We start from the raw sequence: 23,207 nt of genomic DNA, 5'->3' as shown, positions 1-23,207 counted from the left end.
GAGGCCCGGGTCGGGCCCAGCAGCTGCTGCAGCCTCTGGCTCGTGCTCCAGATGTGTTGAAAGGCTCCAGCGCCGGAAATGATTGAGAAGTTTGTTTTTAAAGAGTGAGATGGAAGAGGAAAATGGGGAGGGGGGGCAGGCGGAGGAGAGGAGCTGGTCGGAGGGGAGGATGCAGAGATGGGGGAGTGGGAAGAAATGAGACTACTTGATTCCCATGGCCATATGGATGCTCTTGTTTGCCTGTTTAACACACCATAGCACCAGGCAGAGCCTGTCGCTGCTGTGGTCACTGTAAGATGCTCCCTGAGGAAAGCTGCTTCACAAAAGCCATTACAAAGTTTCAGCAAAGCCACCATCCGAGGTTTGCAGCTTGAGCTTCAGGGGTGACCTCAGCAGACCCACCACCTTGCACAGCCACAGCTCGTGGGGTGACCCCACCCCAGGGACAGTGCCTGGAGGGAGATGGGGCAACAGCTCTGGCCATGCCAGGTAAGCTCTGCAGGAGCACATCTCTGTAGGGCTTGTACGGGCTGAGAGTTTCCAGTGAGAAGGAGGTGTTTGGGCACCCAGTGCTATTTGCTGGCAAAGATGTGACCTTGGCTTAGGCACCTGGAACATGCTTCCCATAGCTCCCCTCCTCACTCATATCCTTTGCCCATCTGTCATGCTGAAAAATGACTGCATTAATGACCACAGCCGTTCCAGCTCCTTATCTCCGTCCTGTCTGTTTGGCTTTCCTTTCAGTGCCTTTGACCTGCTTTCAGTCAAAACATTAATATCCTCGGTTTCAACAGGTCTGAGCCCAGATGCAACTGCTCCTCTGGTGAGTCCGGACGGGGTTCCTGGTGTAGACAAACCTCAGCTGTTCCTAACTCATGACAGGAGAACCTGTTCTACCTACACACTGGTATCTAAGGCAGGGCTGGAGAAGCACTGATTGTTACAAAGCAAAGTAATAATTAGATTAATATTGATAAAGCTTCCATGTTTCTTGACTCATGCCCTTCTGAGTTAGATCGGTAAATCTGAGTTCCTCCAGGCCCAGCTACTTTCAATCTCATCCTTGCACTGTTATTCCACTAAAAGAGACAGTGATTAAAGTCTTGCTAGTCATGATCTCTGTTGGTCTTCACTAGGTTTCAGAGATCACACATCCACAGAGAGATGTGTGATGGCCCCATCAAGTTTTCAGGTCCAGTGATGTGTGCTGTTGGCAGCTTCAGCTCACCACTGGACCTGTCATGCTCCTCTCGTGTTGAAAGCTCCTCTCTGGAACCATCAGGAATGGAAATGTAATATTGCAGAAGTGAACACAATCCTGCAGAATCCAATACAAGTCATATAAGTCTCCCAAAAGGTATAGTTCTGGCTCATTAGTCCAATGATAGATGCTTCTGCTCTACGAAGCTTTGAAGCATTGGCTGCTTCATACCCAGAGCCAAAAGGCACGTGGGATCTTCCAGGGAGTGTTCACTGCAACTTGGTATTTAAGAAGGTCCCATCATCCGCTGCTGGGACAATGCAGACCTATGTCTTCTGTGACAAATATCACCATTGGGCTTCTCAGCGGGGACTTTTAACATGTGCTACATAACACAAAAGCACCAGGATTTGTCTGAGTCTGCCTGTAAAGAAGTCCATAGTCTGCAAGCACTTTCTTTAGAAATATTTTGCTTTACCTCCTTTCTCTAGTAGCCCAGGTCTCCAAGCCTCAGAGTGCCTTGAGCTACCAAGAGCTCAGCACCACCCACAATCAACAGAAGAATAAGCGTAATTCCACAAAATGTCTTAAAACAGAAATTTGGCTGTTTTTCTCTGAAAGCCATGCAGGGGGATTGGGAAACCACAGCCCAGCCTCACCTCCCAGGGCGCAGTCAGCACAAAAGCTGGCTTTGGCATGGTGCAACACCCAAGCGGGAGGGTTGAGCTTTAATCCCCAATATTTGCTGGCTCCTAAGAAACACAGGCCAGCCAGGCATCGGGAAGGAGCTTTGTGTGGTTTGGAAGCACCTTGTAACCTCTCACAGTGTGCTGGTGTAGGTGCACTCCCCAGTAAACTGTAGGGAGGATGGAGGGAATGAGAGTAAGTCTCCCAGAGGGAAAGGTAGGAAACCCCACTGGTCGTAATTTAAAAGAGATGAGAGGAGTCAATGGGAAAAACATTGTCTTGGGAGGAAGGGAGAGAAAGGGCGAGCAAGATAGAGCAGTCCTACCTCTATAAACTATGGGAAGAGAAGGAGGAAATGTCAGATGTGGAATGCAATTTATCACTGCTTGATGTCTGTCCCTCCCTCCAAGGGGTATTGCTAAGGCCAGGGTCAGGACTGTAATTAAAGCTGTCACAGTTTGGGTCCCCTCTACCCCCACAAACAGCAACCAGGGACTCCCAGAATGGAGCTTGAAAAGAAGGGAGAGAAAGTCATCTGCTGAGGGACGCAGGTGTGATGTCTAGAAGATGACACAAAGGGCAGGAGAGGAGCTTGCCGAGGGGACTTTTAGCAGTCAGTTCCACCAAAGCAGAACTCATAATCTCCAAAACAGCTTGGCTTTCTCTTACAAGCTCCCTTCTTCCAAGATGAATTCTCAAAAGATTACAGAATGCCTTTTTTGGGTGACACTTTGTCCTTTTGCACTCTCTCACGGCTCATCTAATCTTCTGTCTCATCTGATCTAATCCTACTCTGTTTGCTCCTTGTACTGGCAGTAGTGGTCCTCACACATCTTGATTTTAAGATGTTATTTAAAATCAAAGGGCTTTTTACTTCAATATAGATTAACAGCCTGGACAGAGGGTCACACATACCACATATACGCTTATACATACTGCACACACACACATTTCTAAATACCAGTTTTTTTCCCTGAGGTTTTCTTTACAGATATGTCTTGGTCTGGTTAAGAGGAGTTCAATGCCACAGTCACTGGCTCCCACCATCTGCAGTACTGCTGCTGCCGACTTACCGAGAACATCCACAGTGGTGATGATCTCATCCTTGCAGTGCTTTTGGCAGGTTTGGTTATCAGCCAGTCTTCCTGAGTTAAACAGCTTGCATTCAATGCAGTCCCTGCAGAAAGACACGTGGAGGAGAAGATTAAGCACCTGTCAGAAACCACATGAACACAGAGATTCACCCCTCGGAAAGGGATTCCCTGGGTGTTGGTCTGGAGGCTGCACATCTGCACCGCAAGGAAAGGGCAGGGCCAAGCATCTCCATCTCAAGGATGGATCTATTCTAGGGGTGGATTCAATGAAGGTGCAAAACAGCTGGTAAGTTTGGGGGACTGTTTGCCCTTTGCATGTCAGGAGCTGCATATCAGCTACAGCAAAATCCATCCTGAGATGAAGGCAGACAGCACTGCTGCTCAGCGCCAGTCTAAGGCTGATGCCCAGGGCACCTCTGTCGCTGCGAGGCAGGCAGTCGTCCCCATCCTCCCCTCCTCTGCATCTTGCAGCTCTCCGGGCCCCGACGTTTGCAGCTCCAGGGGCAGCAAAACCGGGTTGTCAGCCTTTCCTGCAGAGCTCCCAGGACAGCACGGGAAACGAACAGGGACGTGAACCTCCATGAGGACTTGGGCAGCAACACTTGTTGCTTCTCTGTCTGGCATACTCTCAGGTTGCTTAGCCTGGGCTCTGAGCAGTGGTAAGCTTGCCTGGGGCTAATCTGCCTGGGCCTGTTTAATGAAGCAGGAGTAATTCCTTAGCTGCAAAGTATCCCAGGAACCAAAGAGCTGCCCTTCTCACTAGCAAGAAATCCCACCTGAACCCCCCCGTGGGTACCTTTTAGTGCTACAGACACCTGGGCAGGTGGGACACTTCTCACACGTCTCTCCAAAAGCCCCTGGCTCAGTGCACTGACACTTCCCACAGACACAGGTGCCCCTGCCGCTGCACATCTGCCCGTCGCTGGAAACACAGCTGTCCGTCTCAGTGGAGCAGTTGCAGTTGTCCCCGATGTAACCGGCGTGGCACTTACACTCCCCGCAGTGACACTCTCCGTGACCTGAAGGCGAGAGCAGGGGGAGGCGTCAGCAGCCCCCCTTTGCGCAGGGGGGACCAGCAGGAAAAGCTGCCAGAGAGACCTTACTTGGCAGAACATCAAACAGATGGTGATGGGAAACACCTAGATATCAAATTATTATCTACATTCAGCAGCAAAAAAAATACCTACTCGCTGCCCTTCCAGCTTCCCTCTATAGTCACTTAAGACAAATGGGCACCTTTCCTTTCCTAGGTGGGACCCGGTGGCCAGGACAGGGGAACAACTTGCCCTTGGGAGGTACCAGCAGGGATGGTGACCATGGGGAGAATAGAACAGCTCCCTTCAAGGAGAAACAGCCTGCAGCTGGGGGAAGTGACTTCCACTCAAATTGCCCCTGGGACCCCCCTTCAGCATAGCACTGCCATCCTTCTGTGGATGGAGAGCAGTAAAACGAGCAGATACGTGTGAGGAACCACCACCTACTATTGCAGAGCCCAAACACGATTAGCTGGCAGAGACTGCACGCTCCAGCCAGATGTTAATCCCTTATTCTCCTCTCTCTGTATGAGGGCTCCCAAGTATCCCTCTCTTTTCAGGGTGCCCCCATTCAGTGCTTGGCACCACCAAGCAAACATTGACACCTGAGAGCACATTTCAGCAGCGTGTTGTCATGAACCTTTCTTACCCGCAGAGTGAATATTCCTACCTTTGCCTCCTGGTGCCCAGCACTGTGTAACTGGGCTTTGCAGAGCACTACACCTCCCATTTCTGCAGAAGGTGAGCAGCATCTCTGTCACTCAGTCCCCAACGCTTCCTAAGCATCATTCGGATTCACTCGCGTGCCCACCTGAAGGCTCCTAGCTAAGCTAGGAGGGTTATGTCCAGTTTAGTACCATGATTTCCACTGCTACTGGAGTAGCAAAAAGATTCAAGCTGATGAACGGTCTTTGGCAGCAGCTCAAACTAGATGTGTCCATCTCAGAGACATGGCACCGGGCAGACAAATACTTTGGGGCACCAGAGGATGTGGCAGAGTCAATGCGATGTGGCTGCTCACCACAAGAGCTGGACAGGAGGCAGCACGGCCAGACTGCGGGCAGTTTTCTGCTCCATCTTTCTATGGCATTGGATTTTGCTAGCAGAACTGCTGTGCCAGAAAATCGGGGGTCCAAGCCATGCTTCCAGCCTAGCCTTCTCCAGGCCACCCAACTCAGCAAGAAGTTTTCTCCTCCTCCATGCTTCCCTGCCCACTGTGGACCCCAAGCTCTGGAGATCAGTATTACTGCTGAGCCCTCAAAATGGTGTAAAAGAAGGGGCTTCTGCAAGCACTGCCACGTCTCCTGGGCTGGGTGGCATTTTGTGCCAGTGAATCTCTTTTTTCTCTGTCTACATCAAGAAAAATGAAGACGGGAATGGAGCAGTGTTTCCTTGCTGGTTTTGAACTCAGGTTTTAGTAGCAAAAAGCCTCACAGGTCGACCATTTCATAAGGTCTTTCCTACCCTGCTTTTCCTGACCGTTTTGCTTAAGAAGTACTCCCCAAACCCTTAAAACTTCTTCAAAATAAATTAAATCAACAGGCACTGTCTCCTGTGTCCAAGCGAGACCTCTGCGTCCCAGCCAGTACCATGATGGTTGTTGGGACCAGCTGAACCTCCCCCAGGGAGGAGCTTGGGGCAGCTCACAGCAGAGACGGGTGAAGAAACTGACCCAGTAAGGGCACTCCTTTACCCCATAGTTGCATCCCCTTGCAGTCATGGGATTTAGCGACGAGCTGGGAAAGTCAACAGGCTTCAAGGCTTTCGGTGACGGAAAGCGGAGTGGCTGGCTGCCGAGCAGCTGGTTTCAGAAAGGCATCCATCAGCCTGCTGGAAATACTGCTCAAATTCCTCCTTGGTCAGTCCCTAGGAGAAGGGACGCCTTTGAAGGAATAGTTTATAGAGCTGAAGGGTTTGCCTACAAGGCTCATCAGCAACCTAATTACAGTTCAGCTTTCCCACTGGTAACAGCCTCAAGCGCCTCAGACAAGACAAATTATATACATGCTCCTCTCATTGGCACAAAACCGCTGATCTCCCTGCCTCTCCCATTGCTCCAACATTACCAGAGGGGCTGTGGATTGTCAGGCTACATCTCTTGCCAACAGTCACGGGAACACCTTCTGTTTTACAGGGCATCTCATATGTCCCAGCACATCACAAGATGCCCTCCTACAGCCTCTTTTGCACTCCCACCGTTTGCTTTGGATCCAGCCCGCAAACTCAAACATTACTAGACAGAGGAGGTTATGTTTACAAGATCTCTAGAGATGACCTCCTTCCCTGCCTACATCTGATGGAGATTAAAAATCCCTCGCTCTGTTTGCCTTCACAACGACAGCCTTCCCCTTTCCCCAGACACATCCATACAGGTTTGATTTGCCCCTTCCCTACAGAGCTCCGGTTTTGAGCCCATAGGACATAGGTATGTCCACCATACCTGCTTGGGGCACAGCCACAAAGTGGGGACCCCTACACCCTCTGCTTCACAAGCGAACCGAATGGGGTGGCTGGCTTTTATTCACAATTAATTCAGGCTATTGGGCTCTCACACACAGCAAGTTTGGTGCCTCCATGGCAATGCATGTGTCCAAATCAGCTATAAATCACAGTTTTCTTCAACAGGCACTATTTCAAGGAATCCAGAGCAGCTGGCACTGGGGCACTGTGTATATGGCATTTAGTAAATGTGCTCACACTTGAATTTGAGCTGTGAGGGCCAAAAGAAGCAAGTCAATTGCATTCACACTACCCCATGGTCCCAGCCTGGGTGAGATTCAGCCCCCTGCTCTTGGGCAGAGGGGCAGAGCCCCTGCACCGTCAGCCTTAGCTCTGCCCCCCTTGGACACCACAGAGCACAAGATGTGAATCCATTAGAAATCCATCTCTGGAAGCTCTTGATATGGTTCAGTTTTTAAAGCCGTCAGCGCCAGGCCAGTACAGGAGGCTAGGAAGCCTGCCCGTCCCTCCCAGCCCCTGGCAGGCTGGGGATGGAGCCTGGAAGGACTGTCCTGGGGAAGGGAAACAGCCGTTTCCAAATAATGCATCCTATTAAAACACCGTGATTGGAAAATTTAAGAAACAGCATCTTAAAGCAAACTGTTTCGTTTATTGAAGGGTATGAAGAAAAAGCCCTTCTATATGAGGGTGACTAAGCGTGGGGTGTGAGCTTGAAATTTAAAAACATGTTGAAATGTGTTTTCTGCCTTGGCCACATTGGCTCGACGTGCAACAAGTCACTGGCTGAAGCTCATCATGGGGAATGTGCCAAGAGTGGGAATTTCCACGTTGACCTTTTAACAGCAAAGATGTTACAACAATCTTCACTGCCGACATCAACTTGAAAGAGTGGCCACTCCTGCAAGCACCATGAGCTCCGTGCTGGTGCTCTCCATCCATCTCCCACACAGCCTCAAGACTGGAGAGATATGGGTGAGTGGAATACAATTATTTCTCATGTGGGCAAGATAAGAGTCAGCCCACTTCTCAACGTTCACCTGGACCACCAGAGATGGGAATCCACTCATTCTTCTTGCTCAGGACACAACCTGAGAGTAGCCCCAAGGCAACATGGCATGCTGGTCACAGCAAGTCTTTTGGTGACAGCGATGCAGAGCTGAGGTTTGTAGCATGCAGAGTGCTACCTGGTACTCATATTTCAGAGCAAAATGTGCTGCATGTTTCCAGTCTCAGCTATCCTTGCGTCACACGCAGTGGTGATGGGGTTAAGCAGTCTCTGTGGTGTGTAAGATCATGCCTGCAGGAAGCCTTCCACCACTATGCCAATGATGAACCTAGATTCACTTCCCAGTTTCATTTCCAAGATGAAAATGTGTCCTCGACACATTGTTTCAAGACACCTCTGCACCACCAGAAGTCTCATGGTGCAGGACATTACCCTGGATTTTAACCCCCCTGCACCCGCTGAGTTTGCATGTTCTCTATTAAAGCTGGTTTGTGAAGCCAAAAGACATTAATTATGTTCTCCAAACATAACAAGAGATGTTTTCTTCTGTTCCCATCCTTGAAATGAGATGAGCGTAGATGTTTAAAAGATCCAGATCTAGTCGGGAAATGAAATGCTCCCTCTGAATTTGAAAACATAGTCTCCAGCCAGCTCTTGATTCTTGGGGGGGCTAACATGAAACACATGTCAGGGAGGCTGCAGAAACACTCTGGGAGCGTGTAGCAGAGGAAAGCAATGATTCTAGGGGGGAGAGCAGTCCCCAGACTAGGTTTGGACCAGTCTGGGCTCCGGTGGGGTGGGAGCTGAGGGGCACACTGCTGTTTGGAGGGACCCTCCGGACACCTCCTCCTCCCAAGGAGGCCACCAAGGTGGACCAAGACTCACAGCTCAGCTGGTCCATCCGTCTCTCTCCCCACCCCAAAATACATCCCCATCCCACTGCCGTGTCCCAGCTGGGCTGCATGTCTTGCTGTCACTCAGACAGCTCTTGGCAGGACGTCCAGCCGTCCTCGTTTCACCCCAGCCGCCTCTGCCTCTCCCCCTCAGCTGCCCGCCGAGATGACAGACACAGACCAAATCCCATCTGCCCTCACCCCGGCACCACACAAACCCGGCTTGGCAGCCCGATACCAGCGCGATGTGCTGTGGCTCCGGTCCCCCAGCAGGGTCGTTGCTGGTGAGCAGGAATCGGGATAGCAGCTTTTGGCAGAAAATTCCAGCCTCTGACCCTGATTCCATCCCGGGCTTCCTGATAGCAGGCTGCACAGTGGGATCACACGGTGGCCAAACACTCATCAGGACAGCCCGTCTGCCCTCTGCGCTAACTGAGTTTGCCTTTTAGGAATTGCACTGACCCCTGCTGCACTGAGAGGTTGGAAGCTCACTGCACTCAACGCTCTGTCACTAGATCTTTCGATAGAAAGTGGTTTTCCTAAAGCCTCTTACTTTTGAGGACAAAAAAAGTATGCAAAAATGTCAGCTTTCTTTGGAAAGAAGTAAGAAGTCATCCCCGCTTTTATGGAAGGGGAGAAAGGGTTTGAAAACAAGTTCCTCCAATACTCCTTTTCTTCCCACCTAGAAAATTAAATTGATGGGCCTACTATACAAGAAAAAAAATAACCATCATGATTTTTAAGCCAGTTTCTTGGGTTTTGAGAACTCTGGAGGGGAAAGGCCATACTGCATTTTGTTCCCATTAAATCAAGCCACTTATTTTGTTTCTCTGTGCTCACATCCAGGCTTTGTGTCAGGACCTTCAAAATGCTGTGCTTTTGTCATTTTTGGTTACTTGAACAACTAGTTTGAAAAAAAAAAACACAAAAACCCCACAGGAAGACCAGTTACGAGAAATAAGTTATGGCAAGCAACTTCCAGATTCCCTGGTGCCATCCCTTTAAGGAACCCTGGGCACCGTGCCCATCACTTGGTGAGCCCCGACGCAGAAGCCACAGGTTGGTTGTACTCCATAGTGCTAGAGGCACCAAAACCACCTGCTTAGGAGAGAAGTCAAACCCTAACGACACGGGGCACTGCTTGAGCATCATTTTTGCACCACATTGTCCAATCTCCCAGCAAAAGTGCTCAACGTCGCAGGAGAGTCTCCGGGAGCAGCACATTTTGAGTGGGAGGAGGAAGGGCAGCGGAAGAGGCTTTGAACACTAGGAAAACATAGACCTTTCCATTTGGGAAAGGGCTACAGTAAGACGCAGTGTCTGCTTAGGCAAATAAATCATCGACTTCCCCACTAATCTCTTTCCATGAGTCAAAGCAGCCAGCGCTGCACATCAAGAGGCCAGGCAAGGCGAGGCAGCCCGCCCGCGGCACAGCTCAGGTTCGCAGCGCCGTCCTGCTGCCACATGGTCAGCACCGGCAGGAACTCGGGGAAAGCTCGGGAAATTTTAAATACTGGGAATAGGCTTAGGATCCATTCCCCGGGTGACACCAGTCTGGCAGGGAAAAAGAAGGGTGGCGGGTTGGCAGGAGCATCCCCAACTCCTGGAGCCTACGGAGCGCAACGACCTCCTTGTGAAAAGGAGGTTACTATATAAACAAAGACAGGCAAATGTCAAGGGTCCAAGGTTTCTGTGTAAACTGAAACATAACCACTGACCGCCTCCATTCACACCAGACGAGAGCTCGCCTGCGCTCATTTATCCACAACGCAATAACGAAACAACGAAACAATCACTAAGAGGTTAGCATTAAATAAATAGTGCTTTTTTGTATGTTACTTATGCCAGACACCGCGGATCTGCGCATCTTCCCATTGCATTAATTTCAATGGATATTTATATCCTGAAGCATATGGGTTTGGCAAAGAATTGACAAGGCTTTAAATAAGCCTTTATTTCAATCCTAGTGCTGGTTGAGCTCCCCAATCATCAGAAATAGCAACAGAGATACAGACTAATGAAACCAAACATAGAGGAATAAATACATGTTTGAGCTGCTAATTCAGCCCTGGGTACCACAAGTCCCATCACCAGCTCCACATTACTGCCAGCATCCCCCCCGTCTCAGCACTGCAATCACAAAAAAAAAACCCTCAGCCCCTCAATTTCTCACTCACTTGGGAACTTCTGGGTTAAATGGGAACGGGGCAGGGAAAACAGGGCTTTGGAAAGTGCTGTCTCATGAAGGCAGCTGAAAGCGATCCGGGGCAGGCGGATTTCCTGCGGCAGCCCTGGCCAGCCTTTCCTCATTTTCCTTCTCTCCACTACAGAAGGGGAGATGAAATGCAATCACGAGATACGGCTGATGATCCACCAGAAAGCCAAAATGGGCAGCGAGGAGTCATTTCCTGAAGGAGATCTAAAGCTGCATTTCTTAAAATAAAGCCTTCCTTTTTTTTTTTTTTAAAAAAAAAAAAGTAAGCTCAGCACTCCACAAATCTCTCAACTTTTGCTTACGTTAGCTCCTCAGCCGAGCCTGCCACACGTGGCCTTTTGGACAGAGACCCAGAGCTGGGAATTGGAGCTTTTAGGTCCTGCTGCCGACTCTGCTACTGATGCAGGGAGCGATAGAGGGCGAGGGCTGCTGCCAGACCCTCCCAGAGACGCAACGCTTCATCCTGAACAGGGGCAATTGGGATGAGTGTGCCGGTTCCCTTCGAGCCATGGGTCCAAATACCATCCTACCAAACTGGGCACATGCTCTTCCTTGGCTTCGTCACCCCTTAAGTACCTGACATGGAAGGCACTGCAGAAACTGCCAATAATTCGTATTATTCCCTAAGCCAGATAGGAAGGTATGCATATGTGTGAATCCTTTGATTTTTCCCACTCCTGTGTTTCCCTCCAATCCTCTAAGTCAAAAAGGGCTCTGTGCCACTGTCCTTTTCCATTGACCTCCATCCATTCTCATGCAGGCATTTATTGGGTCTCCCCACTAAATGTGGTGGGACGCACCGATGCCTCTCCCACCACAGTGCTCCTCTCTCCAGCCAACCCTCTGGCCCCCTAACAGATGAGACCCACTCACAAAACCCCTCGATGCAGCGCCCCGTATTTGTTTCTTTTCTCTCCAAAAAGCCTCACAAAGAAAACTGTTTGACAAAGAGGCGTTTCAGCTTGGCTCTCCCAACCCTGCCCAGATACCACCAACACCAATGGGTCCAGAACCAGGAGCTTCTCCCCCACTTCTATACTTCTTGGCCCATCTCTTAGCCCATGCCGGCTTATACGACTCTATATTTAGCTTTTGTCACCATGAAGTTTCTGGAAGATTTAGAAAGATGAGCGGACATATGATGACCATGCATTAGACGAAATGCAGATAAAAGGCTTGAGAAAAGCTATAGTGCAAACCTTCCACCAATGCACGGTGCCTTCCAGAAAGGCTGAACTTCATCTCCCTGCTCTCGTGCCCAAGCAGGCTCCTACTACCTCCTACCACCCAAACCCCTCCAGATTTGTTCTTCAAATAAAACTTGGCTCCAAAATAGAGCTGCACGATCCCAAATGCCTGAGCTCCTGGGCCAAATTCTGTGGTTCAGGCCCATCCCTCACAGGAAAAGCAGGATAATTCCCACCTTGCCAAAGCCCAAATGGGCTGAACGTCCTTTCAGCTGGACCTCGTTAAAAGGAGTGGGCTCCGGAGCAGAGAGAGATTCTTTCTCTGCAAAAGCCAGTGCTGTGGGAGCCTTGCCCAGTTCTGTGTTTGTATGCAAACACATAATCTGGTGCAAGTTCACCAGAGGTCCATGGTTTTGGAACAGATTTCTCCCTTCCCAAAGAAGCTTGAAGAAGTCAGAATACTGTTAAAAATAAGACTGAAAAAAAAGAGAAAGGAGGAACCCGCAGCCTGTGCTGCACTTCCCTTTTAGGTCAATTGTTAAAATTCAATTTTTTAAACCAAACTGAGCAAAATTCATGGGTTGTCAGTGCCTGTCAACAAGAAATGCAGAGACCCAGAATTTCACTCACCTGCTGGTTTGAGGCTTCCATCTGCCTCTAAACCCCAAATACAGAATTCATTTCCAAATGTTTATTTCTGTTAATTACTATAATCAGAAAGACCCAATGCCAAGCTCATCGGGATGCTGGCCGTAAAGGCAGAGCATTTAGGCAAGTTTGTTCTAAGATCATCTACTCTCTCTGGGGAGCAAATAGGCAATGCTCTGTGTTTTCAGAGTTCATCTTGTTTTTCTTCTGGAGCTTTCTACTTTCTGAGATAAGAGGTTCCCTGTGGTGGGAGGGGGCGGCTGCAGCAGGACAAGGGGGTCTGGGTACATGCACGCACCATCAGATGACACCTCCTGTTGCAACCAACGTGCTGTGCCGCTTTAAGAGCAGAGACCCACAGACGGAGCTCTGGCTCCCGTAAAGATGTCAAAGACGTCACTTCTTTATTCTTTAATTCTGCCCTGGTATTTAATGCCTCATTAGCATGCATTGATGCTTGCAAAAGGTCCGCTCAAGGACTAGGAGAAAACCCAGTGAAAAGAGGCAGGAACAGCAGCGCTCTGTGAAGTTTGGTCCTCCACGGAGCTGCTGCCAGATTTGGGGAGAGCTGCAAGACTTTGACAGCAATGAGGGCCCAGGCAGGGGGAAGGGAAGGGTAAGAAAAGACAGCCTTGCCCTTTCGTGCCAGGAATGGAAACTCTGGTGAAGCAGTACTCCGTCTGCTGGGGAAAAAACTGTCCAACTCAATTGCTGTTTCAGTGTGAACAACCAACACAAACCCCTGGCATCAGCACGGCAGGGCAGGCAGAGTACACCTGCTGCCAGAAACATAAAGGAAGATGAAGAATAAACACAGCACTGAGCAGGAACACGAATGGAAATACCATTTGTGTCCCCGTGAGAAATCCATAAAACATCTTGAGTTGAAAGGGACTCAGAGGACCATCAAGTCCAACTCAAAAATAATCAATAATATTTAGTAGGCAACGATGTAACAGTAATGACTGGTGGTGTAATACTTAATACTATATTTATTTATTGTGAAAGAAATCCAGAGAAGCATGTACATCAATCACAGAGCATTCCAGCTAAGAACCATCTACCTGCACTGAAACGCAGCCACCTATGACCTGAACCACAGCAGCCGCACTGGGCGACATGCGAGGTCCTTAGCAGAGCAATCAGAGGGGAAACCAGGCATTTTTACACGCTGCAGCTACAAGCACTGGCCATACTTTCGTAGGTCATGGCCAGCAGGCAAGGGTCACCCCATGCCATTTGCCCCAGCCCAGTGGCCATCTGAACCTCTTGGGATCTTCAGCCTTTTGAACAGGCACAGAGCAGGATGGGAGGCAACCAGTCTCGGAGGAGAGCAGCATATGTCTCAGGATTAAATTGGAAAGAGAACAGAAAACAGGGTAAAGGGGAAAAAATAAATTCAGAGAGGAAGCAGAAGAGAGAGATTGGGGAAGGGTGGAAATAATGACCCAGGGGGGAAGCGGCGGGGAGGTTTCAGGAGCCTCCCAGGACTGGAGAGGTGAGGAAACACATGCACTGAGTCACCCCTATGCTCCTCCAAAAGACCACCAAAAATTAGCGTGCCAGGGAAATAGTCTTCATGAAGATGAAATTTGGGATTCAAACACCTCCCACCCGGCTTTCAGCCCCTCTCTGTACCAGGGCTACGAGCCACTGCACCTGGAGATAAGCACACCCAGAACCACCTGGGACACGCTACTGCATTTGGTACCTGAAGGCAGAGAGACTGGGAAAGACTGAAGGAGCTGTCGGCAGCGAGAGGCTGGATGCACAGACACCAGCAAGACACCATTAAGGATGGGTCCCTTCCAAGGCAGTGGTTTACAGGGTGTCCGTCTCTCTCGACTTAGGGCTGCCAAGAGGATGGAGCTTGTGCCTGTGCCAAAGCCCATCCACACATCCCAAAAAGCCTGCATTGGTGGAGGGTGTGTTTTAAATAAAAATCCTCCCTGGTTTCTCTGTTACAGATAACAAGCAGTGCACTAACACACAGTGACGGGTATCAGTGGTCAGCAGTAAGACACTGACAAGGTGTGAGTGCCCCCATCTCCCTGCCTCGCCACAGCTCTCCAACTCCAAAATAACAGTGGTGGATGCTCAGGAACCACTTGCTTGTAACGGCAATCCCAAGCACAAATCCAGGCTGGGCAGAGAATGGATTGAGAACAGCCCCGAGGAGAAGGACCTGGGAGAGCTGATTGACGAGAAGCTCAGCGTGAGCTGGCAATGAGCGATCACAGCCCAGAAGGCCAACTGGACCCTGGGCTACATCAGAAGTGTGTTGATTCTGCCCCTCTACTCTACTCTGGTGAGACCCCACCTGGAGTACTGTGTCCAGCTCTGGAGGCCCCAACATAGGAAAGACAGGGACCTGTTGGAGCAGGTCCAGAGGAGGGCCACGAAGATGATCCGAGGGCTGGAGCACCTCTCCTATGAGGACAGGCTGAGAGAGTTGGGGTTGTTCAGCCTGGAGAAGAGAAGGCTCCGGGGAGACATGATTGCGGCCTTCCAGTCCCTAAAGGGGGCCTACAGGAAAGCTGGGGAGGGACTTTTTACAAGGGCATGTAGCAACAGGACAAGGGGGAATGGCTTCAAACTGGAAGAAGGTAGATTTAGAGTAGATATTAGGAAGAAATTTTTCACTTTGAGGGTGGTGAGGCACTGGAACAGGTTGCCCAGAGAAGTTGTGGAAGCTCCATCCCTCGAGGTGTTCAAGGCCAGGATGGATGGGGCTTTGAGCAACCTGGGCTGGTGGGAGGTGTCCCTGCTCATGGCAGGGGAGTTGGAACTCAATGATCTTCAAGGTCTCTTCCAACCTAAACCATTCTATGATACTATGAAAATTCAAACACTGCTAAAGAGGGATGCTAGCGCGAGCCAGACGCTTGCACAGCTCTTAGGGAGGCCCTCTCCACCCTTTCAAATTATCTGGGAGCCTGGGGCTGGGCGTCCCTGCTTTCCATTGAAGAAGGTGCCACCCCAGCATGGCGAATGATGCAAGCACCGGGCATGGCAGGCTGCCCGCAGCAGGTAAGCACATCCAGTACGTGTCCCTGTGGTTTCTCACCCTCTTCACACTGTGTAAAGGGCAGAGTTTCTCAATGACATTCCCATTAAAGGCTGAGAGGTTTCAAGTGTTGCTCTCAGAGCTCACTGCCTCCAGGCCAAGGACACACAGACTGGACCTTTCTAGAAGGCGCTGAGGGAAGCAGCCCGGGTTGACCCCAGGACTTGGCCACAAGCTCATGTCACCAGAGCGAGACCTAAAAGCCAACATCCCACATGTGACGGCAGCAGTGGGCTCCTCCACAGTTCCTTCCCTGCCTGTGGAAACGTTTTCCAAATCACTGCTTGAGCAATCATGCTCTGCCTCCCAAAAATACTGCAATGGTGTGGCAGCCCCCACACTCTGCAGGAGGTCAAACAGGAATGCAGGAATATCAACAACTGACATGAGAAAAGATGTGGTTTATACAAATATGCTTTGGGGAAGGAAAAAAAAAAAAAAAAAGAGGAGTTTTTTCTGGTTTGGGGCTCAGATGTGCCGACAAATGCCATCGGACGCACGCGCAAACAGCACCCGCAGGGAGCTTGTACGCAGAGCAAGAGCAGCGTCGGCCTGAGCAGGATGAAGGTGAATTCAGTTGACTGCTCTTCCAATTAATCCCCCATCACAGCCCTCAGCCCTGCCTGCCCCAGCTGACCTGGCCCTTACATTTCTTTAGGTTGACCCACAGGATGGGAATAAACAGAGCTGACCTAAACCTTACGTTTATTTACACTAATCCACGTGATGAGAGCAAGTGGAATATGCCCAGCTTTGCAGTTTAACCCCAAAAAAGGAAGAGGACAGCGGAGGTCCCCCATTTGATTCCTTTCTTATGAAATGCTTGCAGTCTATATAAACTCTTGCTGGAGGCAAAATGTTTCACAGGTGGAGGGGGAATGCAAGCTGGAGAGGGGATGCCCACCCAGCAGCCATGCAGAGCACGGGTGCTCTGCCCTGGGTTCATCACTGCTACAGGACACAGCAAGTCAGAGGTTTATTTTTAACTCTTATTCAGGAGGATTTTTTTTTTGTTTGTTTATGCCTTTATTCTCAGGCATGCAGGAGTCTCTGCTCAAGGGCTTCTGCAGGTGACAAAAGCCAAGGCTGAATGGGAATGCGGCAAGGTGAAAGGCTTTTAGGAAGCTCCAGGATAACTGTAAAGCCCGAGTGAGTCTTGACTGCATCTTAAAAGAGAGATGCGACCACGGTGCCATCTCCTCGCTACTTATTCTGGCCATAAGCCCCCCCTGGACTATGCAGTGGCTCCGTAGGCAGGAGACCTCACGATGCCTGAAAGCACGTTTGTTAGCTGCCACGGAGGAGCGATGGGCACCCTGTGCCCTACACAGCGTGACGACACTTACATATCTCTCGGTTTTCTAGCCCACCCTCAGCTGGCTTTCAGCTCCCCGTCCCCTACCCTGCTCTTTGGTGGGGAAAAGAGACACTCGCGGTCCTATAACCCACCTTAATGGAAAAGGACTTCACTAGGTTCATCTCACCCCAAACCGCCCTCCCATGCCCCGCAGCCCCGACAGCACACACAGCCGCTGTCTGCCCCACCGTGACCCCCCACCTGCTGCTAATGACTGGGACCACTAACGAAGCAGCCGGCACTGTGAGGTTGCACCGTGGTGACCCAGGCTGACACTGCACCCTCTGTCACCAAAATAAGCCTCAAAAACACTGGTAGATGTGTGCTCCTTATCTCCCTCCAGCTTGGGGAGCGGAGCAGGAGCAACCTGCGGGGTGGCTGTCCCAGAGATAGCGCCACATCTCCTCCGCAGCTGCATGGCTCACGGCTACACAAGCACTTAGCAACAACTAAAGGATTATTTTTAACTTCCACATCTTATATGGTCCTTTTGTCTCTGCCCGTCAGGTCCTTTTTTACTAGGCAGTGCTCAGATTCCACCTTTTTACACAAACTAAATAATAAAAAAACCCAAACAAATAAAAAAGCTAAAGATAACAAGACGTGACATGACTTAAAAGAAAACATTGCAGATGTGGTTTAGGCTCTGTTCCCCATCTTCTTTCTGCCACAGGCCACTCTCTTCCTTTCTGGAAGGGGCTACACGTGCCTAATGCCACCCCCCTCCCCCCTCAGCATCGCCACAGGCAGCGGGCAGAAGCAAGCTCCCCTTCCTTCCCAAACCACGCTCAACCCATCACATGCACCTCAGAGGTTAATAAATTGAATACTACCCATTTCTTTCTTAACAGCAGCTTCTGGTAAAAGCTTACACACTAGGAACCAAGAGAATTAAGAAAAAAATGTGAAAGCTGTTATTTTCACATCTGAGCCTTCAGATGCACACCAGCATCCTCCATCCAGACACAACAGGGTAGGTGAACAACAGCTACAAAAGTCAGCGTGGAAAAAGGTCTATTTCCATAAGATGTGTCCATGGGCATAGTGATTTGCGTGGTAACAGACCCCACCAGAAACCCCAGGGTGGAGATACCAGCGGTGCCATCAAACCTGAGCGCTGCTCTCTAAGCTCAGGGCTGTATTGCACACCCAGAAACTGCCACGCTGGCACCGGAGCCATCATCCCACCAGACCTCCCTCAAACACAGCGCTGGTAAACGCTGTTACGGCGCCCAAGATGGGGAACACCAAAAACATATTGCAGAAGCAGGAGTGAGATTTCTAATTTGAGGTTGCGTTAAACAAAAAAGCCTTATCTTACTGGGCCTTAGTAGAGGCCAAAACCACCCACTGCTTCCTTATTTAATAAAACCAAGAAGGGGAAGCATTCAGAAATAAATATGAGGACTTGTACATCCTCAGCAGTTTTTGAAGTAGTTTCTGGAGGGCTGCTAGAGCTGCAGTGCACGTCAGCTTGGCTACTCTTTGCGAAACAAGCCACGGCTTTTCAATGAGCTGTCACTTCCTAAATCCCACTTCAGAAGTGATTCTGGCACTTGTGTGTATTTGCAAATTTGACACCTGATGCTCTATTGCTGACCCGAGCTTTTCGTGTCACTGTACCGGCAAGCGAGACCAGACTCCAGGCTCCTGTGCTCCGAGGCATTGCCACCTCGTCATGCCTTAGCCAGACACGATCTTTAGCCATCTTAACCAGTTAAGATGCTCTCAGCTGCTTAAGAGGTAGAGAGAAGTTGCAGGGCTTGATTCACAATTGCAAAGTGTTTGTAAATCTGATTTATTGTCTAATTCTAAAAAAATGGAGAAGAAAACCACAAAAGACCCGATCCCACAAAGCTGCACCAACGTCAGCAGTCTGTGTGTTGCTCAGGCAGTATGGATTTTCGGGATGAGATCCTTTGTGTTTTAGGGGGAGAAACAGTTTGCAGCATGGCGAGTGCTCTTTACTCACACTCGGTAGCGATGCTCCTGTGCACAACCACAGCCCTGGGCTGAGGGGCACACAAATGACACCCACATGGGGAGCCAGGTATCAGCTGGTGATGGTTAAGGGGAAACTTCTTCAGAGACACCAAAGTAAAGACGATGCCGTACAACCCTGCATCTCCCCCCTCCAAAAGACATCTGCAGCACTGACGCTAACGAAGCTTGGCCTCCGGCAAGCCAGTCTCTCTTCATTAGAGGCAAACGTGTGATGCCCTCACCAGGGGCCCCTCCTCTCTCTCCCCCACGTAGTTTTATGGGACCTTCAGGAATGCAATTAGTGCCGGAGATGTTTCCTCCTTTGTCAAAGCGCCTGGCAGGAAGCCAAGGGGGGTTCCAAAGCCGCTGGGCTGTGCAGCCGGCTGCCCCTTCCCCACCACGGCTGCGGGCAGGAGGGCAGGCAGGCTGCAGGCAGGGCTCTCCTCCCCTCTCCCGCAGTCACCTGCAGTCCAGAGTAGAGCCCAGACTGATGTGCCAAAGGTCTCAATGCAAGAGGGCAACTCCTCCATCTGGAGGAAAACTGGGAGCGAAGCATTCAGGGCTTTTGGAAGCAACTGCCTGCTTTGTCCGAGCATGATGCCGAGGATAAGCTGGTTGCATCTCTTTTGGAGGAACCAAGCACCTTTGCAAGCCATCTCCCATTGCCTTTCCAGAAGCTGGATTAATGGTTTGAAACAGCCACTCTGGAGCTGTTAACTGGACTCAGGGAGCAGCAGAACAAATGCCACTTATTAGTGACTAAACGGCATTGACTAAGAGTTGGATGCAACTTGAGTCAACATTCACAACATGTTATAAATGACTCCTTTTCCTGCCCACCTCACAGATGCAGGAGGCACGTTAAACCTCCCACTAACAGGATTTGAATTCGTGCTTCTCCTTTAGATTATCTCCTGGCCAAAATCTGCTTCTCCATTTCACAGGGTGCTACAAAAGGAATGGGAGTCATACGCAGCACTGTCTGCAGTCATCTCTCCTCTCAAAACGCTGACAAAATGAGGCGCCAATATTTATAAATGGACCCGGGAATGAAAACGCTTTTGCTGGCCGAAGAATTGAGTAGCATGACACAAGAAGCTTAAAGTTCACTTCAGAGAATTTCAAACCTGCTGTGGCTTTTGCCGGGAATATGGGATGCCTCAGCGCAGTCTGCTGCCCAGCCCTGTGTCATGGCAGTGACTCGATGGGGACAGCTTCACTCCAGATCATAAAAGGAAGAAATGCCCAGGCTGGTTGGTGACGGGCTCACAGTGCCTCTGGGACACATGCAAAAAGCACAGCCACATACGTGCAAAGCAGTTTGCATGCGTGGATTTTTACTTTTCAGCTTGGAAAACTGTGCTTTCCTCCTCGTGCTCCCCCAAACCTTGGGTCAGGTTGGACTGGCTACTCCCCCACCTGCTCTGACTGGGGTGGGCACTCAGAGGGTCAGAGCACCGTCTCCTTAAACAGCTTGGGCAGGCATAAATGCATTTAACGGGGCACACCACAGCCCATGTGCTAAAACTTGGGTTCCTTTGGGGTGAAAACACCGTTCAAAATACGGTCATCAGAAATTCACTACAAGGCACAAAGCGCCTTCTATGTTACAAGCGGATTCATACAGTATAAATGACCACAGCGATGAGTTCCCCTCAGGGGTCCAAGCCAAGCAACTACAGAGTGAGGACAAAGACAACAATCTGCAGCGAGACACCAGCTCCCTCCGGGCTGTTTTTATGGTTTCTGCATTTGCTAAAACCCAGTGGTCTCCCCTGGTGGTGGGATTCAGCCTGCGAGAGCGGTGGGTACTGGGATGCCGGGGCCTTTCAGGGACAGCAGTTGTGCCCAGAAGAAGACAGAAGGGAGACAGGATGTTACTTCTCCCTCTTACAGGAGCAAAAGCAGTGACCAGACCCTGCATGACTGCCCTAGGGGACCTCCTACACCCGAGGCACAACCCAAACTCCCCTGACTTCCAAGTCTACACCTGCTGGTGGACTGAGATGTTCAGTTCTGAGCTAAACACGCTGCCTTTTCCAAGCGAGAAGAGAGCATGCGCCTGCTGGAAGCCAGCAGAGATGCTTGTGTAGCAGAGGGCTGTTCGCTAGAGGCAAATTTGGGCACAGCCCTCTGTGCAACCTCAGACACTTTTGGTGGGCTGGTGAAGCCCCACACCTCTTGGGCTGACAAAACCACCTCAAAATGTTATGTCATTGGCACGGCGCTCGCTACAACTCAGATTTAGCATTGTAACTGCTGGAATTTAAAAAAAAAAAAAAAAACAAAAAACAAACCAGCCAACAAACCAACAGCAATAGAAATACCAGGAGGCGTAGGGAGACCCACCCCACACAGCTGTGCCGGACTCCATCCCACCCCTGGAGCCACTTGGCCTCAGCCTACCCTTTGTTTTCTTTCACAGCTATAAAAAGGACTTTTAAATTACTTTAAAAAACTCTGGCAAATCCCAAACCAGCTATGCTGCTCTTCCCAGCACGAGAAGCCCTCCACAGGGACAGAAGAAAGCAAGTGCAACTGCAAACACGCAGCTTGTTTTCCTGTGGAGCAGCAGAGCTCTGGCTCTCCTGATGAAATGGAAATTCAAGTAAAGGGATGTCCTCCTCTTGTAGTACCAACCACTACACCAGTAGCTTTCAGCCTCTCTTTAGCATTACTGCCCTGCTTACTGTTAAATATACTCCTTTGGGGAGTGATGATGCTACCAAAGCAATACGGTCATACGGAGAACCCCCAGGCAGTATTGCTCTCAATTACTTCAGAGTTGAATTTATTTCTTCCCCCATCTACCTTCAACTATATCTTTTTCCTGCTCGCTCACCCCTCTTTCTGCTCCTGCATCAGCAGGGAGAGCTCCATCCCACCATGTCCCAGGACAGTCGCTGCGGGAGGTGGTACCTGCCTTTCTCTCTGTCCTGCAACAGGGAGCCTCAGGGCAATGCCAAAACCCCGGGTGTCACCTGCCTCACCTTCAGCAGTGCCGAAACATCGCTAGCCAGGCTACAGGAAAATGAGTACCAACATCCTCTACCCATCTAACAACACGATCGTTTCAAACAGCCAGAAACTCGCAACCAAAAGGTGGCCCATCACTTACTGCCCAGCTCAGAAATCTGCAGGGCAAGAAAAAACCCACCACTTTACCCATAGAAAACATGAAAAATAGATATTTTTCCAAGCTTACACTTGTTTTGGAAATTTTGTCCAAGATTCTTGGTTAAAGAAATATTTTACTTGCTTGAAAGCAGGCAAGTTTTAAAGAATAACCTTTTGCCCAGCTCCAACTGAGGGAATTATGTTCAAGGGCTAATCCAGGCAATTACGTGCAAGGTAAATTATGTGACCTCAGACTGAGAAGAAATTAAAGCCATTTTAGCAAACACAGCTAAATAATTCCTCTACCTTTGCCTAAGTAAAGCTGACAGGCTACATCTTTCCCAGTGAATGACTTGTTTTCCCAGTGGGCAGAAAAATCTATACATAAAATACCTTTAGGAATCTTCAACCCAGTTTTTTTCTAATAAGTAACAGACTGAAACACAGCCTTTCCTTTCACCTGCGTTGCACCAGTGGATTACTTCAAATGCTGCATATTTTAACAAAACATTGTTTCTGCCTATGCAGGGAAGGGTGGCACAAGTGGAAGAAGTCCAACCTGAGAAGACACCAAAAAGCTCCAGAGGATTCAAGCCTGTGTTGGTTTACTCTTTCCTACGGATATACTTCAGTGTGCAAAAGATGCGCGTGGTTACGTCAAAATAACAACATCAAAGCCAAGACTCTGCTCATCTCCGTTAGACCCGGGCAGAGAACAAGCCAGGCAAGGAGAGAGCCTTTTGCTCTAATGCTGGAAACTCAATTCCGATGAGGATAATCCACTTTTTGCTCATTCGTGCGGATGCACTTCAACCTCTGCCTCCCTTTTTCCATAAGGAAAAGAAAGGGTGTGCAGATCCCTCCAGAAACAGGGCAGATTTTGGCAGGCAGGACAGGCGCGCACCCTACACACACCAGCCCAGCAGCCTTCCCCATTTCGGGGCGGTTTCCCCATCCCCGCGCAGCGGAGGGCGCGAGGGAGGCAAGGCTCCTACCTGAGCAGAGGACTCCCTTGTACCTGGCGCAGGAGAAGTCGTCGCACTCGCAGAAGGCGCCGTAGATGCTTCCGAACTCGCTCTCGTAGCAGAGGCACTGGTTGCAGCTGCACTCCCCTCTCCCGCTGCAGAGGGGTTTGCCCTCCGCCTCCCGGCACATGGCGTGGTGCATGTCCCCGCTGGCACCCTCCTCGCACTCGCACCTGGCCCCCAGGTAGCCGGCGTCGCACTCGCACAGCCCGCAGGCGGAGGCCCCGTTGCCG

General features: G+C 50.1%; 1 protein-coding gene across 1 annotated transcript in view; it reads right to left on the bottom strand.

Moving 5' to 3' along the window:
• ITGB5 (integrin, beta 5) overlaps positions 1–23,207 on the bottom strand; it is a 59,686-nt gene that overhangs the window by 3,184 nt on the left and 33,295 nt on the right. Inside the window, 3 exon segments of the mRNA XM_009887268.1 lie at positions 2,962–3,065; positions 3,779–4,001; positions 22,945–23,207. The exon segment at positions 22,945–23,207 is cut by the window's right edge and continues 6 nt beyond it. Of these exon segments, the coding sequence (XP_009885570.1) occupies positions 2,962–3,065; positions 3,779–4,001; positions 22,945–23,207 (590 nt within the window).

This window comes from Charadrius vociferus, unplaced genomic scaffold (assembly GCF_000708025.1).
Source record: "Charadrius vociferus isolate BGI_N301 unplaced genomic scaffold, ASM70802v2 scaffold385, whole genome shotgun sequence".
NCBI classification, from domain to species: domain Eukaryota; kingdom Metazoa; phylum Chordata; class Aves; order Charadriiformes; family Charadriidae; genus Charadrius; species Charadrius vociferus.
Note: the sequence above shows the minus strand (reverse complement) of the source record. Positions and strands in the feature narration are given on the sequence as shown.